A 17211-nucleotide genomic window follows, 5' to 3' on the forward strand; every position below is an offset into this window, starting at 1 on the left:
GGTATAGCTCTTACCCAAAGACTGGTGTGCATCTTTACCCTTAACTTGACCAGCTATAGGAGAAAAAGCTCTGTGTGTTGTGTTGGTGATTCCAATATACGGAAATCATAGAATATGCTGAGTTGGCAAGGGACCGACAAGGCTTCTCAAGTCCAGCTCCTGGCCCTGACAGGACACCCCAACAGTCCCACCGTGTGACTGAGAGTGTTCTCCAGATGCTCGTGGAGCTGTGTCAGCTGTGACTGCCCCGGGCACTCTGTTCTGATGACCGTGCTCTGGATGAAGAACTTTTCCTAATCCCCAGCCCCACCCTCCCGCCGGAGCTTCGGCCGTTCCCTCGTGTCCCGGCCCTGACCAGCGGAGAAATCGGTGCCTCCTCTCCGCTTCCCGGTGCAGCACAAGCACTGCAGCCCCTGGGCCGTGCAGCGGAGCCACCTGAGCTGTGTGCACCGGGCCGGGGGCCGTGCCCAGGCTGCCCCTCACCGTTTGCCCCGCGTGTCCCGGTGCGCCGTGTGCGCGCTTTGTGCCGCGGGAGCGCGCACGGGCTCGGGCCCAGCCGCACCGCTCGCAGCCGCCGCCGCGGGGCGCTGACGGCCGGGGGCGGGGCCGCGCCACGTGCCTCATGAATATTCAGCAGCGCCGCCGCCGATTGGCCGCCGCCCCCGGAAGCGGAGCGGGGGCCGAGCAGCTGACAGCAACATGGCGGCGGCCGGGCGGCGTGGCGGGGGCTTGGGGCGGCCCCCCGCGCCCGTGAGGGACGTGCCGCCCGCCGGGGAGCTGGTGCGGCCCTCGGTGACAGAGCTGTCCCAAGTGCGGACCAACATCCTGTGCACCGTGCCCGGCTGCGGGAAGGTGCTGCCCAACAGCCCGGCCCTCAACATGCACCTCAGCAAGGCGCACCCGCTGCAGGTACCGCTGTGAGGCCGGGCCGGCCCCGCTCGGCCCCTCACCGTGGCGCCGTGGCTCTGGCTGGCGCAGCGCCGTGTTCCGCCCCGGGGCCTGCGGCCGGCTCGGGTCCGGGGCCGGGGGGCGGCTGCGGTGTTGGCTGTGCTGGGGTTTGGTTGTTAGTGAGACTGAGGGGCGGACTGAGGGATTCCCCACCCTGAGAAGGACTGGGATTCTTCCCGGAGATTCTGAGATAGTTGGGAGTGTTCAGCCTGGAATGGAGGCTGTTTGGGGTGACCTCATTGAGGCCTTCTGGTACCTGGAGGGAACTCACAGGAAGGATGGGGACAGGAGCCTGGAGTGGCAGGACAAGGGGGGACGGGTTCAAATGGAAAGAGTAGGTTTAGGGCAGATATTAGGAGGAAGTTCTTCAGTGTGAGGATGGGAAGGCCCTGGCACAGGTTGCCCCATCCCTGGAAGTGTCCAAGGCCAGGTTGGACGGGGCTTGGAGCAACCTGGGATTGTGGAAGGTTTCCCTGCCCGTGGCACGGGCATGGAACAAGATGATGTTCAAGGTCCCCTTCCAACCTAAACCATTCTGTGATTCCGGATGGGAATAATGAAATGTTTCTCGTTGTCTTTTGTTTAAATTTCCCCTCGTAAAAGGCCCTTGCAGGTCCCTGTATAAATACAAAAGTGTGTATGTGAATGGGCTGGCCAGTTGTGTTGAGGATTCCTGTAAAATTACTTACAGAAAATAACCAAATTTGCACATTTTTGTAAACATACCACAGGCAGTTAGGAGTTCTTTGGGACACAGCTTCTGTTGTTTTACTTGCTTATCACCAATCTTTCTGCAGTAAGACTTTAAAGCCCCACTTGTGAGGTGCTGTGCAAACATGCAGCATTTCCTAACCTTATCAGCTGGCAAACCATCTCCATCCCAACGCCGAGGGCTGTTATGCTGGGGTTTTGTTTTGTTTTTTTTAAATGTCTGAGCTAAAAAAAACCCCAGCAAAACAGATGGATGCCATTTTGGAAACAAGCCCTCATTTCCATAATACTCCTGAGCTAAGCATGTGCTGGGGGGGAGGAGAACCACAGTTCAGCAGGCACACATTGAGAGTGGGCCTTTTGGAAAGATATCCTTGCTTTTCCCAAAATTATAATGCCAAGTGTGCAAGGACAAATCGTATTCCTGGAAAACTTCAAGTGCAGCATTCATAGCTGCATTCTAAAAGTGCAGCCTCGGTGGGTGAACAATAAACATCCCTGTTCTGTGAAATGGCTACAGAGTCAAGTGTGGGTCACACGTGCTCCTTGGTGAGGCACAAAAGGAAATAGTGTCAAGTGTACTTGCTGTCTTGTGTCTCTGGGATGTTTGCATTTCATTTCCTATGACAACTAACAGCTTTACTGTGTGTTATGTGTTAGATCCCACATGTCTGTGAGGGGAGAGGTACAGCAGAAGTTCCAAGTGTTCTTTAAGGTCAGCAGAGTCATTTTGGTTGTGAGCTGATGCTCTGAGCGTGCAGTGCAGCTGGTGGGTTACATAACTCAGGCTATGATGGGTGAGCAAATGCTGCTTTCTCACCCAGCTTGCTGTTAGCCACCAGTGCCTGTAGAATTAGAGCAACTCCATACACCTAATTACTGAATCTGGTGATAGCTTGGAATAAATACTGACACGTGGATGGATGCAGACTTTCAGAAACTTCTGGACTTGTTTCAAGGGCATTGTAATTGAGACTAAAATATTGTTGAGGCTTAAGGGAGACAAAATATTTTAATATTGGTATTCCTTATTAAGAGGTAGATGATTTCCCAGATAAAAATAATTTAGTATATTGCATTTATTAGTGAAATATTAAATTAGTGAAGAGGCAACTTGGCAAATGAGATGGTAAGAAGCTATTGGGGAAGGAGAGAACACAGTACTCCTGAAGAGAAGTGAGGATAACTTGGTTAATTTTCATTAATAAAAGTAGCACCAGTAGGATGTTTTTATACCAAAACCCAAGAGGGATTGCAGTGGCAAAGGAAGGGCATTTACACAGAGACTGCCCTGTAAAAACAGAGTCAAGTGCAGCAGTACCAGGTTTTAGTCTTGTGAAGTGATATCAAACAGTTTGATCAGCTCTGGTTTGTAACAGAAGTAACCTGAGGTGGGAAACACTTGCAAAATAATTTGGTCATACACGAATGAGCATTTAGGGTAAAGCTGCTGTGAAAAGGACAATTAAAAAATGGCAGAGGGATATTCTATGTCAGTACTATGGGGTAAAAATCTGATTCAAATAAGTTTAAATGAACCAGGAGATGTGTAGAAAATAACTGCTAAGGGTGATTAATGGCAAGTGTTTCTGACAAAGGGAAATTAGAAAATTTTGGCTTGTTTTGCCTAACAAAGAAGATATGAAGTGTTGATACATAATTTTTTTTGGCTCTTTGAGAGAGGATAAGCTAATTTAAAAAATGAGAGCAGTGGATATAAACTTGAATTTTTTATTTTAATTCTTTGGTCTTTTGGCTGTATTATTTTATGGGAAGAAGGGAAACTACATGAGTTTAGTTTAAAATGAAGCTAGAAAAGCTCATGTAAGGAGAGGATTCTGTGGATTACTGTGATAACTGGGAGGCTGTAGTCAGTGTGAACTGAAAGGGTAGCACACCCTTGGGGTAGGTTACTCAAATACTGCACTAGCACAATGGTTGTTATCATAAGAATAAATGCACTTCTCTCCATATCCTATTTAGTAAAGAAATGGCTGAGCATCTGCTGCCAAACCCCCATATTTTAAATGGTTGACTACAGTCCACTGCAACATCATTTCCAATTAATCCTTTGGAGTAAGCCTTTCTGGGGCAGGAAAGCAAGACGTCACTAAGTTCACCTTGACTAAGTCTGCAGCAGGGACTGTTAATTCCTGCTTTCCCAGTTGTTGTCACAAGCCATGGCAGTATTCCTTGCAGTGCAAGTGTCTGCACTGGAGAAGTTCATCGGACCAATATCTACCAATAATTGTGGTGGGTGGATGTTGTAGAAACATGGGACATAAAATCAGATAGGTAAGGAAGGAAGCTGTGAGAATGTCTGAAACAGGACTGGCCAGGTGGGCTTTGAGAAGATGCAGGATTAACCTTTAAGAGCCACAAGGACTTGGGAAAGGTCAAAGCAGGATTACTGTCCATATACAATATCTAATATGTGTAGAGTATGTCTCAACTTGTCACAACTAATGTGTTATGGTCTCTGCCACTAAAGGCTGTGTTCCAGGTGTTAAAAAAGCATCTTACTGGTGTCTATAAAGCTTTTAAACACTTGGTATTATTCTATACCTTAGTATTTCAGTCATTCTAAATAACCTGACTGAGGTTTACCTGTCAAGTGGCTGAACATGTTTCCCATATTGCCCTGTCAGTTGTTGGGTTGTGATGTTAAATATAATACACTTAATAACTTTTTATTTAGGAATAAGTAACTCTAATTACCAGTTACTCAGCATATTGGTATCATCTGCAGTGGGAGAGGCCAAGCATAGCTTTGACTTAAAGGCAGATCTTTTTTCCTAAGGACTTTAATATGTGATGAAAGTGTTCTATGTAAAGTCAGGGTTAAAAAGTGGAAATGGGGCTGGAGCAGCTGGATTTCTTTGTGTCATGTTCCTGTTTAGGGCAGTGGCTCTGGGAGGTACAACAATAGTCACAGTGATGATTCAGCAGAGATAGAACAGGCCTGTTTATGAATGGGCTGTCCACAGGGAAAACTGCTGTACAAGGTGCTTAGAAGGTAAAAATGTTACATGAAAACTCCCTTTTTAGAGACTTATTCCAGGTTTTCTTGATATGGCAGGTGATCATTTTGGTCAAGAGGCTCTAAACATTGCTTGAGTCTGATATGTCATAATAAAAATGAACTTGTGACAATGGCAGCAAGTAGCAGTGTTGTGTGGAAATACAACTGCAACGTTGCTTGAAGGGATTATCACTATAGTTTAAGAGGTGATTTGGGGGAAAGCAGAATCATTGAAATGTTCCCCTGCCCAGCTTCCTGAGGTGTAAATGAGAGGAGTTCAGAAGCAAGGCATGGGTGGCTCAGGACAGCATTGTTGGGCTGTGAGTAACTGCAGCTGGGCAAGGTGCGGGTGTGAGCAGTGAAGCCCTTTGGGGCCTGGCAGCTGAGGACAGACTTGCCTTGCTTCACACTGGGAGGACTGTTGTGCTTTGTGCATTCTCTGTGTTTGGTGTAACCTGTGTAAACAGCACCAGCTGGAGGAGATCTGCCCAAAGAGGTAGTTAGGGACACTGGTGTGAAATCAACCTTCCATTACTGACTGTGCTCACTGTCCTCATGCTAAGGAATATCAGCTGCAGAGTTCAAACAGGGCATGGTCCCGTTTCTTCCCTGAAAAATCATCTTGGGGATGCCATCATGGACTACACTAACTGCCTCTGGGGACTGTGTTTGGCCTCCAGTTCAGTCTCAGCATGGAAGGAGACTCACAGCCACTCTGAGCATCAGATTTTAAATAGTTCACTTTTAATTTTTTGCTTAGATACAGATGCCTGATGCTTCCACTGAGACCCTTTCAGTTAGGGTTTGTCTAGAGGGATATGTCTTGTCTGGTTTCCATGCCAGTGTCCTCAGCAGGAAGGGTTTCTATGTGGTTGAACAATCTGGACAATCCCACTAGTATGTCCTTCTTATATGTACTTTGAGGTCCTCTTTGAGCAAATTGTGTTGCTTTCTTCATGTGAGGGTCAGTGAAACAGCTCACATGGATGCCTGGATAGATTGGTCACTTAGTGTTTGGAGGGTCAGAATTAGCATACCAGTTGTTTCATAGACTTTAGTGAGATTTGGTTTATGATCTAAATTAAGTGGCAGAGCATACTTGGCATTTTTCATTTTTATTACAAGTAAGCTCTAAACAGTGCTAACAGAATTCCATCATCAAGGAAGTGTTGTGTTTCAGTGACTGATCTTAATGGAGCTTCATGTACTGTGCTGCTAACAAGTAAAACCACATTGAATCAGCAGTCTAGGGTAGTATCTGTAGGGAAATTTTTTTTGGCTCAAATAACAGGAAACATGGGACAGGGAGTGTCTTGGTAAAAGTAAATAGTACAGTACCACTGCTCCATAGAGCTTGTTGTAATTGCACCTGGTAATTTTGTTGGGATATTTGCAAAGTGGCATCCACACAGGGCAAAATTTCCATTTGAACTTTCAAATCACATAGGAAAGTGCCTCCAACTCACTGAGATGTGTAAACTCAATGAGCCATAGTTGATGTGTTTTCTGAATATTGTCTTGAATATGGAAACCTGTAGAATTGTCAACTTCTCAACTGGTTCTTTTTCAGGATGGAAAACTTAATGCACCAATAAGGAAGGGTTTGAAAACTTCACAGAAATTCTACTGCTGTCCTATTGAAGGCTGCCCTAGAGGACCAAACAGACCATTTTCCCAATTTTCTCTTGTAAAACAGGTATTCCTGTTTCCTGAAGTATTTTCATACTTATTTAGTCCTGTCTCTACTCCAAAGAGTGTGCACTTTTGCAAACAGATACAAGCATAACCTCTCAGCAATAGGCAGAAGTTAGAGAGCTGTATGCAGCACATGTGCACATGTGATTCATGAGTTTGCATGTTTGCATGTTTATATTAGAGTTGAACCTTTTGATCAGACAGATGCCAGTATATTCTTCTAAACTAGATCAGAGCCCCTCTCCACAAATGAAATAGATGGAGAAAGATTAAAGAAGAGAGAAGAAAAAATCACAGTAGCAACTGATGAAGGTTTAAACTGTGGCTGATGCTTTTAACTGCTTTTTCAAGTGGTCAAGGATTAAGAGCTTTTCTCTACTTTAATACCAAAATGCATTTGTTTACTAGTTAATAACCTGTTTAAGGAAACATAGAAGACTTGTTTCTGCATTAGTGAGCAAAAAGAGCACCGTGCTGCACTTGGTTACCTGTGCTGAGCTGGGGTTACCTGGAGGAGCTGAGTGGCTGGCACTTGGTGCCATAAATGAAAAGGAAGAATTCTGGTGTTAGCTCTGGTGTTGACCTGTATGACTTGAGATTATTTGCTCAGCTGTAGATCCTCAGGAGTGTGCACATGTTGCAGCACAGACTTACTGTGCTCTTTGGGCAAGGTTGATCTGTGGATTTATTGCTGTCCACAGGAATCCTTCAATGGCATTAGAATGGGTAGATGTTTAGCTGTGTTTTTAAGATGCATGTAGCATCAGCAGATTTGCAAACTTCAGATTCTCTCTATTGACTTCTTTAAATTTATTTGTAGTAACACTTTAAAAAAATAATTAATGCTGCACTTCAGTGCTACTTAGCAACTAAAAAATTGCAGATATTTTCTCCCTTAACCGTGATTTTCTTCTTTTAATCTTCACTGAATGCTAATGTTTACTTTCCCTTGTGTATTCTAGCACTTTATGAAAATGCATGCTGAAAAGAAGCACAAATGTGATAAATGTAGTAACTCCTATGGCACAGAATGGTATTTGAAACGGCATATAGAGGTCTGTGGCAAGACTTTCCAGTGTACCTGTGGGTGCCCTTATGCCAGCAGAACAGCATTACTGTCTCACATTTACAGAACTGGCCATGAAATCCCTGCAGAACACAGGTAAAAGTGAAGCAGTGAAATAATGATAATTCATCACTAAGTCCTGTGTGTCTCATGTGCTGCCTTTTTGTCTCCTTTCTGTTGGTTAAATAGGAAATTAGGATCATGGCGTTTTAGCTGCAAAGCAGTTTGCAGTTTCTTTGTTGCCTTTAGGAGTTTTTGTTTTGTGGAAAGCAGTGGTGGTCATCTAATCAGTAAGATCTGGTTTCCCTACAGAGAAAACAAAAAGTACTGATGACACTGCAGTGCTTGGCATAAATGGTGCTGGTTCTTGTTGCATCTGCTTTTACAGTTCTGTGAGAGTAGACATGATTTGGAGATATTTATAGCTGGTAACTGAGGTGTGGAATGCAGTTCAGGTTACTTTCTTGTACAGTCTGGTCATTGTTGCAATTGTTGGATGTATTTTTTACCACCTATGTTTAGATTTATAGTTTCAATATGTCCATATATTTCATAAAGGGCAAACTACTTTCTGAAGCCTAGCCTGTCTTTGAGGTTCAACTGCTGCAAAATTTAAATTTTGTGTGAGGAATTGCTATTTTTTATCTTCTATTTCCATGAGAGACCATTACCTGTATACATATTTTAAGAGCTCTGTCCCTTCAAGCCTCAGTCTGAGTCAATGTCAAAATAACACATTAAAAGTCTTCAAATCAGTGTGCTTAATGTAAGAGGGGAAGACACCATCTAAACTTGCACATCCATTTGGAAATAGGTCTCCATAAGGGGTAGTATTTATTCTTATTTAAAATGAGAGAGTGAGGAATGACATTTAGCAAAATTGAACGTCATGGAGTCTTTTTATGTTTTAATCTGGATTAATTGTTTTCTCATATCCAACCTCATCTGTGACTTCAGTTGGTATTTTCAATGCAGTGACTCAAAAGAATGGAAGGCAGATGTTCTGTGGTGGAAAGAAGTATAAATGATTGATCTCATGTTCACAGGGATCCTCCTAGTAAGAAAAGGAAAATGGAGTCCTCCGTTCATAATCAGCAGTTGGCAGAGAAGGCAAACGAAGCGTTCAGCAATACACACAGTACTGCTCCTGGCACTCAGGAACTGGAGTCCTCTGAAGTGAAAGTAGCAGCCTCTCTTGAAGGCTCCTGCAGTTCTAACTTCACAAACCAAATCCAGCCAAAATGTGCACCAAAGATGCTTTTACCCAAGCCCAAGGTGGCTTTGGTTAAAGTTCCAGTGATGCAGGTTGCTCACTTGCCTGTGTATGTATCTGCAACAGACTCTTCTGTCAAGCCTGCTGTAGTGGCTGTTGATAATCAAGGCTCAGTTGTAAGTACTGTTCATTTATTGCCTCAGTCTATAGGAATCCTGATTCCAGCCCTGGAGGCAGAAACACTTGTGTTTAAGGACAGTATGCCTGTTTCAAAGGTGACAGCTTCTGGTGATCGTGAGCCAGTGAGTACTGGTGTACAAGTTGAATTGGACAAGGTGACATCAAATAACCCAGGACAAGAGCTGGGGAATGTTTGTCAGAAGAACAAAATTTCTTCAATAAATATACAGACTGACTTATCTTACATCTCCCAGAGCTTTGTACCAGCTGCAGCCTGGACTCCCAATTCTTCTGTGTCCTCTTGTTCTCAGACAGATCTGTCATTCAGTTCCCAGGTTTCATTACCCATCAGTGTACAGACACAGACGCTGCTGCCTGCTTCCAAGCTGACTTCATCCATAGCTGCTCAGACTGATGCTTTCAGCCAGGGCTGTTTTCCAACGTGTGGCATTTCCAGAGAGACTCAAACCAGCAGGACACAGGACTGCATTGATGGAAGAGTACAGATGGACCAGGCTGTAATGTGCAGTGACATTTTTGACAATGTTCCTTCATCGTATAATGTTTCTACTCACATTGAACTTCCAGAAAACAATTTAATGCCTGCAAATATAGATCAAACCTTGCTGCAAAGAAGTAGTTGCAAGAGCCTGAATCAGGATACAGTTAAGTCTGAATCCCTTATCAGCTTCAATACACAGACTAATATACTTCCACCTCAAAATACAACAGATAATCAAACCCAGACAATGGACCTGCTAAGTGATCTGGAAAACATTTTTTCAGGAAACATGTCTGGCCAGACCCTGGATAATCGTGGCCTTTTGTCTGAGACAAGTTCTAATGCTGACACACATCTTCCATCTGCTCCATCACAGAGCACAGGGATAGACTTCGACATTGAAGAGTTCTTTTCAGCATCCAACATCCAAACTCAGACTGAAGAGAGTGAGCTTGGTACCCTGAACTCTGAGCCAGTTTTGGAGTCACTGGACATTGAAACTCAGACTGATTTCTTATTTTCAGATAGTGCCACTCAATCGTATAACTGCCGAGGCAATTCTAACTTCTTAGGTTTGGAGATGTTTGATACACAGACACAGACAGACTTGAATTTCTTTTTGGACAGTACTACCCACCTGCCTTTAGGAAGTATTCTGAAACAGTCCAGTTTCTCGATGAGCACTGACTCATCTGATACAGAAACCCAGACAGAAGTATATATGGCTACTAAAAATACACCTGCTCAGAATATTGAAAGCAAAGTCCAGCTCAGCAGTGCTGAGACCCAGACTATGGATAGCTGCTTTGAGAATCTGGGGAGTTTATTCCTTACCAGCAATGAAACACAGACAGCAATGGATGACTTCCTCCTGGCTGACTTAGCCTGGAATACAATGGAGTCCCAGTTCAGTTCAGTAGAAACACAGACCTGTGAAGAGCTGTGCTCCTTGTTCCAGGGCTCTGACAAGCCCAGCCACTGAGTGCTACATAATATAACTGTTTCTTGTGGTTTCAATTTAACTTATTGGGGTGGGGAGAGATGGCTTTACCAAGTGATCCACTTTGCATTATTGAATGTACTTGTCACGAGCAGTTGACCTAAGAGACTTTTCATGCTGAAGGTACTCTATTGAATATGTAACTTTACATAAACTATATGTGTATAAATAGAGGGGAAGGGGGGGGGGGGCTGTAACATGTTAATGTACATTTGAACCTTAAAAAATTATGTGGTGCCTATGTTTTTTCCTCAAACTTCTTTACGAAGCTGTTACTGCTTTCATCTAAGTGGAAGAACTTTTAAAGTGGTTCTCTCTATCTCTCTATTCCTGGCTTACATGCAGGGTTCCAATGTGCTGGACCAAAACCCTGAGCTGTTCAGTTGAGATGCTTCCCTGAACTTACGGGGGAGGATTCTATTAGTGTAAGCTACTTCTGTTTACTTTTTTTAGTAGCTTGTATTTTAAATCCGGCATGAACATAATCAGCCCTATTGTCTTCTTTTACTTTATGCCTTCACAGCTCTTTCTCCTGCATAAGCTGACATTTTCCAAATACCTGTCCAACACACTAGACACATAGAGATTCTTGAATTGTTGAAAATATTTATTATTAAACAGGTGTGTAGAAAGCAGTATTTTTTTTTCCCTGAGTGGCACTGATGCTCTTTGAAGGGTAGGAAAAGAACTTGGAATTCATAATTGTAGGGAAAATTAGTATGTCGTCCTTTTAGCTAGTGTAATACATGGGACTAACATTTTTAGAGTCTTCAGAAGGGATTTGCTTAAATTATTTCTGTCTTGAAGATGCAAATGTTACAATGTGTGTGCCTCAGAGACTGGAATCATTTGGTTTTGCTGAAATTCTCCTAGCTTTATTGAGATACGAGTTCAGAAATGTTACAGTGGTTTACTACCTTAAGAGAAATCTTTAAAAATGGACAATTAAATTCCTTAAAACACTCACCTTGACTTCTGGTTTTGGACTTCCTGCTTCCAAAAACAGTTGGAATCCCTACAGCAGAGCTGGGAGATAGCTCACAGAAGCCCTTCCGGAACAGCTCTATCTTGCTTTTGCACTTTGATCTGCAGCCCTCAGCTCCTGCAGCTTTCACAGTTTCCCAGAGTATAGTCAAACTCACACAAACTGATTTTTCAGAGAAGAAGCATATGACCTCTTGGCACCTTTTTTTCAATGTTGTGGTTGCCCCTCATGCCACTGTTTGCAGTATTTTTCATTTACATTAAGCCAGTTGTGAATGTATGTTGGAATTTGGCCTTAAGTAATTTTTATCTCTTACAATAATATCTGTGAAATGTAGGTCTCTGGTTTTGTACTGGACAGGTTTTAGTTTCTGTAACCTTAAAGGAAAACTCTTTGTGTCAAATTCCTGGGCCTGTAACAGACTTTACTCCTCCATTGTTAGAGGAGAGGTATTGGCTGCATATTTACTGTGCAGCTCAGCAGCAAATGTATGTCCAAGCCTTAGGTTTTGAGGACTCCCTGTGCTTTGTGTTGCATATTCTCAGTTCAAGAATGTGGGAGTTAAGTTACTCATCCATTGCAGCCAGCTTGTTTTTGTTGCAGATGAGCAATACCTTTCTTTTTTCCTTTTTTTTTTTCCCTCTTTCTTTTCTTAATAGTCTTTATATTGCTGTGGTGAGTGTCTTTACTGAAATAATCTCTTCAGATTAATCCTGGAACTCATATTTTCCTCCTGAAACCCCATCTGTGTTGCCTGTTTGATTTTTCAACATTTCTAGGTATGATTTCAGACACTTCCAGTCTGGCTGAAGAAACTGCAGAAGGGAATCTTGCAGTTCCTCAGGAGAAAGTCACTCTGCTGTGGGGAATGTCCCCAGCTTTCACAATGTCTGTAGAGTTCTTATCTGAAGGGTGGGATAAACTTAAAAGAGGAAGGCCTCACTTGTAATTTTGTTTCTTGTGAAGATGACTGACTCATATTTACTTGCCTACTTTGAAATTAAGATATAAGATAAAGAACAAAAGTTAATTTATTCTATTGCAATATCTTTCTGGTAATGTTGCAACTTCACATCTTAAAGTGTTTTTCCTTCTCCTCTGGAATGCCAGAGAATGCTTCTTCATACACTGATTTCTGTGTTTCCCATGTGCAGGTTGTCTATACTGACATGTGAAAGAGAGGCAGTCACTATAAACCTGGTTTGGGAAAAGGGTGTTTTCCACAGCTGTAGAAGCTGTTCATTACCTCTGAATTTAGAAAGTCAGCCTTTAGTCTGCAAGAGAAGGAATCTTGGGTGCTGAGGAGCAGAATTACTGAAGGGTTTGAATTGTACCATCTGAGAGACCAGTGAGGTTTAAAGTACTTTGAAACTAATTTACAAATTAGAGTGATAATTGCCATGTTATTGTGTAAGCCAAAGCCCTTAGCATCAGGGACTGTCAGGAAAAGACCCAAAAGTTTGTGTGAACAGAATCTTATAATGTAATCATTACCCAGTTATTGTACTTTATAATTAAAAGTCTTTTTGAGCTTTGTGTATTTTATTAGAACATTCAAATCACAGTCCTTTCACTCAATCTATATTTGTTTAAAACAGTTTGCACTTTGATTAGATGAACTCACTACTACAACTTGAAGTCATTTATTGAAAGTGCAGTATTAAGAAATTATTACATGTCTGCACTGGCTTAGGAAAGATGAAATTAACTTCTGACCAAAATTAACTTCTTTCTTCACTACTTTGGTTCTCCATAAATTATTCATTAAAGTGAAAAACAGGTTTGGATCATGTATGTCTGGCATATGTCACTCAGTTTGGATTTATTAAGTGCTTTTGTGAAAATGTGAAGATTGCAGCCAGACTTCATAGTTTGGTGAATCCCACAGAAAACTTCATGAAACCTGATCTGAAACACTATAGCTGAATATTAAGAATTCTTCACATTTAAACAAATTCTTGAAAAAGGCTGATTTTCTATTTTTGCCTTTGTTATAAAATAAATTTCAGACACAACTATTTCTGGGTAGAACTAAAATGATACTTATCTCCCTTTTTCTGCAGTTTGTCTCTGATTTGATTTTCAAGGCACTGTATTGTAAGTATTGGTCAGCAGTGACTTACTGTCTCACTTTTTTGTATCCTCTATTGCCATTAGAGCTGCTACACAGAAAGTAACATCAGATTCTCTGTAGCCTCTTAGCACATTTTTTTATCTGGAAGTGATACTAATGTTATGTGTACTTACCCTTTGTGTTTCCTGCTTAATTCTGTTAAGCTGTGATCGCTGGATCTTGATCTGGATGCCTGTGTAACACTATTATAAAATTGAATTAGTACTTTTGTAGTTTCATTTGTGCTTTTCTTTAACATATAAACAGTTGAACAAAGGAAACAGCAGATTTGGAACTTGCACTCTGTGAGAACATAAGCACAAATAAGCTGAAAAATGAAAGGTCTGTCTTGTTGCCTTCCGTATTTGTTTGTCAGAATGCTAAAAGTTTGTCTGATAGTAGATGTTTCTTCTTCTTATGGCTTTTTTTGTGTCTATTTCTGCTAATATGTCTGTAAATACTTTTTTGCTGTGGGTAGGGAGGGAGTCCTCCCCAAAACTTTGTATTGGCCTAGAAAAATTGGTAGTTCTAAGTCAGAGTTTGCTAGCACTACATATTCTTAGTTATGCAAAGCCGCTTGAGTTTAGAAAATTCTCATTTCCAAAGGATATGAAAGCATTAAAAATGTGTAAATACTTGCAGCTGTGAATTAAACAGCTGTAAAAGAAACCTTGTAAAACCTCGTTTAGTTTTGAACAACTTGATCAATGTCTGTAACTAATGTACATAATTAACTCCTTAGAAATTTTTATTTCAAGGCACAATACACAGGTTTTTTTCTGTTGGAAACAAGAGGCTGAATTTCCCTGTTAGTCATATGGACCCCAGTTGTGTAGGAGCAAGAGAACAAAGAACGATGGCTGCCTTCCACTGTTGTAAATCCTTATGCTGCTAAGATGTGAATTGATTTTTTGTGAACCTGGGTAGAAATGTAAGAGTTGACAGGACTGGGGGCTTAGGGGGCTAGAGGAAGTTTAATAGCCTTTTAAATGTAGGGAAATTTAATAGAACTGATACTGAATCAACATAGGGTGCTCAACTTGCAAAAGAACACGTTCCTGAAATGGCAACTCTGAAGGGAACCAAATGTGCTTGCCTTTATCATTAACGTTGTACAGCTTCCTTTGCTTTAATATATTTCTGACATGTGCTGATTTTTTAAACATGATCTTAATGTACTATTTACTGTTCCAAATACATTCACACCAAACTGTTGGTAACATTCTGGGCCTTGCAAGCTCTTTCATTCCTGTTTGGTTTAAGGTGCTGCTATGCTTGTGTCCTGGTAGGATGGGCCTCCAGTAACCAGGCTGCCATTGAGAACAGGAACACTGTGAGGATTTGGCTGTTTAATGGTAGCAAACCAGTGTATGGTGCAATCATGCATCTTCTGTTTCTTTTGTTGTTGTTTTTCAAGAGTTGATGTGAATTCAAACATGTGCAAGAAGGACTTGCTGCTTAGAACAGGACTGAATTCTCTTGTTTCAAGTGCCATTGCTATGCAATGAACAGAACCCAGCGCTCAGCCCCGCAGTCAGGGTGAGGAATGTTTGTGTTTGTGTGTGTGACTCTGCACTGAAAACGTAACCAGACAGCCTGAAGTGGTGGAAATGCCTCAAGGAACTGCTGAGTTAAATAACAGAAGTCCCTTTACTTGTGACCATTTTTCATATGCTGGCTTTACAGTGCCTGCAACAACTGGCTATGGAATATAATAGATGACTTGTGGTGATGCCAGCTCTGCATTTCACAACATCCAGTGCTTTACATGCTTCAAGCACCTGCATGCAGAGCTAGATTGACAGTACCTCTATCTACAGACATTTGCAAGTGCATCTCTGATAAAGCTAGGTATGAAAGATGGCCATATCTTTACAGCTTAATGACTTCAACACTTGATTACAATCTCATTTAAGTTTGTAATTATTTGCAATGAATGAGTAATAAATCTCATGTGGGTGAGTCTTTCCCAAAGCGTGTGTGAGTTAATCTCAGCAAGGCTGAGAAATGTCCTTAAAATATTTTTCTTTTCATTACTGGTGGGATTTTTTTTATTTAGTGGACAAATCTAGTTTTCAAAGGATGTTCATGTTTAATTCTTGCTATTTAAGCCAGTAAACTTGCAGTGACCAGACAAAATCAAGCATTCATTTCTTAGACCTATTTTACAAGTGACAATCCCAAAGAAGGAATGTTGTCCTAGTAACTGTGAAACTTGTAATTACATTATTGCATGCAGAGAAAACCTTGTGCCAAAATACTGTTTCATATTTCCCTCTGTTGGAAACTGAAGTGTTACACAAAGCTACTAGTAAGTTATTCACAAGTAATGAAATGTTTTGTTCACAAATGAAGCACTTATTCAGTCCTGTAAATTATACATATTTTGGAATAAAGTTAACTTCAATCACTTTTTGCCTTCTGTTTTAATGGCCATGACCTCTGTCTGCACAGGCCTGGGTGGGGGAGTACCACCACAAGTACCACCCATTGCTCCTGAATATCTTAGTTTTAGTTTACAAAATCTCTACCAACTGAAAAGCTTTCAAAACATATCCTACAATGTCAGTTCTTGATCTCTGGAGGTGCAGAAAGGTTCTCTGTCTCAAACCTCTCGTCAGCACAATATGCAATCTTTACCTTGTACGTGCAGTGGAATGGGAACCTCTGCAGTTTCAGCTCTGTGGCAGATGCCTCACCTCTACAAGAAACTCTCAGGACAGGGTTCCTTTGCTTTCTTCCTCAGCCTTACCACCCACCCCTCCTGTAGAGGTGATTTAAGATCTCTAGTGTCCTAACACCCAGTAGCAATTCACCTGCAGTATGATGGTTGCTGTTCAAGGTACTCTATTCTACTCCTTATTATTTTGTAATGTATTTTATTTAACTGAGAAAATATTTTTTGCTACTATATTTATAAAAACCCCAAACCCTAGAGTGGCTTGATTTGAGCATGTCTCATACTCTGTCCTGTTTCTTCCTGCACAGCTCCCATGCTTAGTGATGATGCCACCATTTTCTGTTAGTTGGAGGATATAAAATGCTGATTTTTGTTGTTACCTGTAAGTCTTGCCTGTGTGATTCAGAGGAGGTGAATGAGCAGAAGCCTCGTGACTGAAGGTTTGTCTGCACTGTTCCCCCAGCTGTAGTCGTGAATGGAGCAGTCCCTGATGGACAGCAGGAGGCTGCTGTGTGCAGCCCCATCACAGCCTGAGGTAAGCATTTGCAAACAGCACCATTCAGGTATTTCCAGAGGGGAAGATGTCATAAATATCTAGAAACTAAATTCCTGTTCAGAGCATTTAAAATCATGGAACAGTCAGATGTGTAAGATCCTTCTGGAGGAGCAGCCCTATTCCCATCATAGGGATGGTTCTGTTTTAAATTAGGCTGTTATTTGAGGCTTTACATCATTCAGAATGGATTTATAGGCAGAAATCAGCTATTTTGACAGTTTGCACCTCTGGAAACTTTCACAAATGGTAGACAGTCCAAAAGTCAGGAAGAAATAACTTTTGATTGAGAACAGACTGAGAAGCAAGTGGCTGTTCAGAGATAGGGAAGCTCCATGTATTTTCAAACTACTTTCTTGCCTGCTGTTCCTGAGATTTTTGCTGGCAGTTCCTGACTGGTTTGGGTTTAGTTCCTGAATTTCTTTCACTTGAAGAAATTTCATGCTGGCAAGCTGATTGTTTTCCATCAGAACAATGCAGTCAGAGGCTGATTTTCTTTCTGGCTCCAGGATTTGAAGTGAATCCATCCTTTGGATGTTTGGA

General features: G+C 41.9%; 1 protein-coding gene across 1 annotated transcript; it reads left to right on the forward strand.

The window, feature by feature from the left end:
* Nucleotides 1-647: 647 nt before the first annotated feature.
* Nucleotides 648-15845, forward strand: ATMIN (ATM interactor). The gene is made up of 4 exons (XM_054640706.2): nt 648-909; nt 6252-6377; nt 7339-7538; nt 8489-15845. Exons 1-4 carry the CDS (start codon nt 700-702, stop codon nt 10317-10319), a joined length of 2367 nt encoding a protein of 788 aa, XP_054496681.2. The 5' UTR covers nt 648-699; the 3' UTR covers nt 10320-15845.
* The last annotated feature ends 1366 nt before the right edge of the window (nt 15846-17211 follow it).

The sequence above is a fragment of the Agelaius phoeniceus genome, chromosome 12 (genome assembly GCF_051311805.1).
Source record: "Agelaius phoeniceus isolate bAgePho1 chromosome 12, bAgePho1.hap1, whole genome shotgun sequence".
Classification (NCBI taxonomy): domain Eukaryota; kingdom Metazoa; phylum Chordata; class Aves; order Passeriformes; family Icteridae; genus Agelaius; species Agelaius phoeniceus.

Coding starts and splice junctions, on each gene's coding strand:
- ATMIN (XM_054640706.2), top strand. CDS start 700: ATGGCGGCGGCCGGGCGGCGTGGCGGGGGCTTGGGGCGGCCCCCCGCG. Junction 910..6,251: donor GCAAGGCGCACCCGCTGCAG/GTACCGCTGTGA, acceptor GTTCTTTTTCAG/GATGGAAAACTTAATGCACC. Junction 6,378..7,338: donor AATTTTCTCTTGTAAAACAG/GTATTCCTGTTT, acceptor TGTGTATTCTAG/CACTTTATGAAAATGCATGC.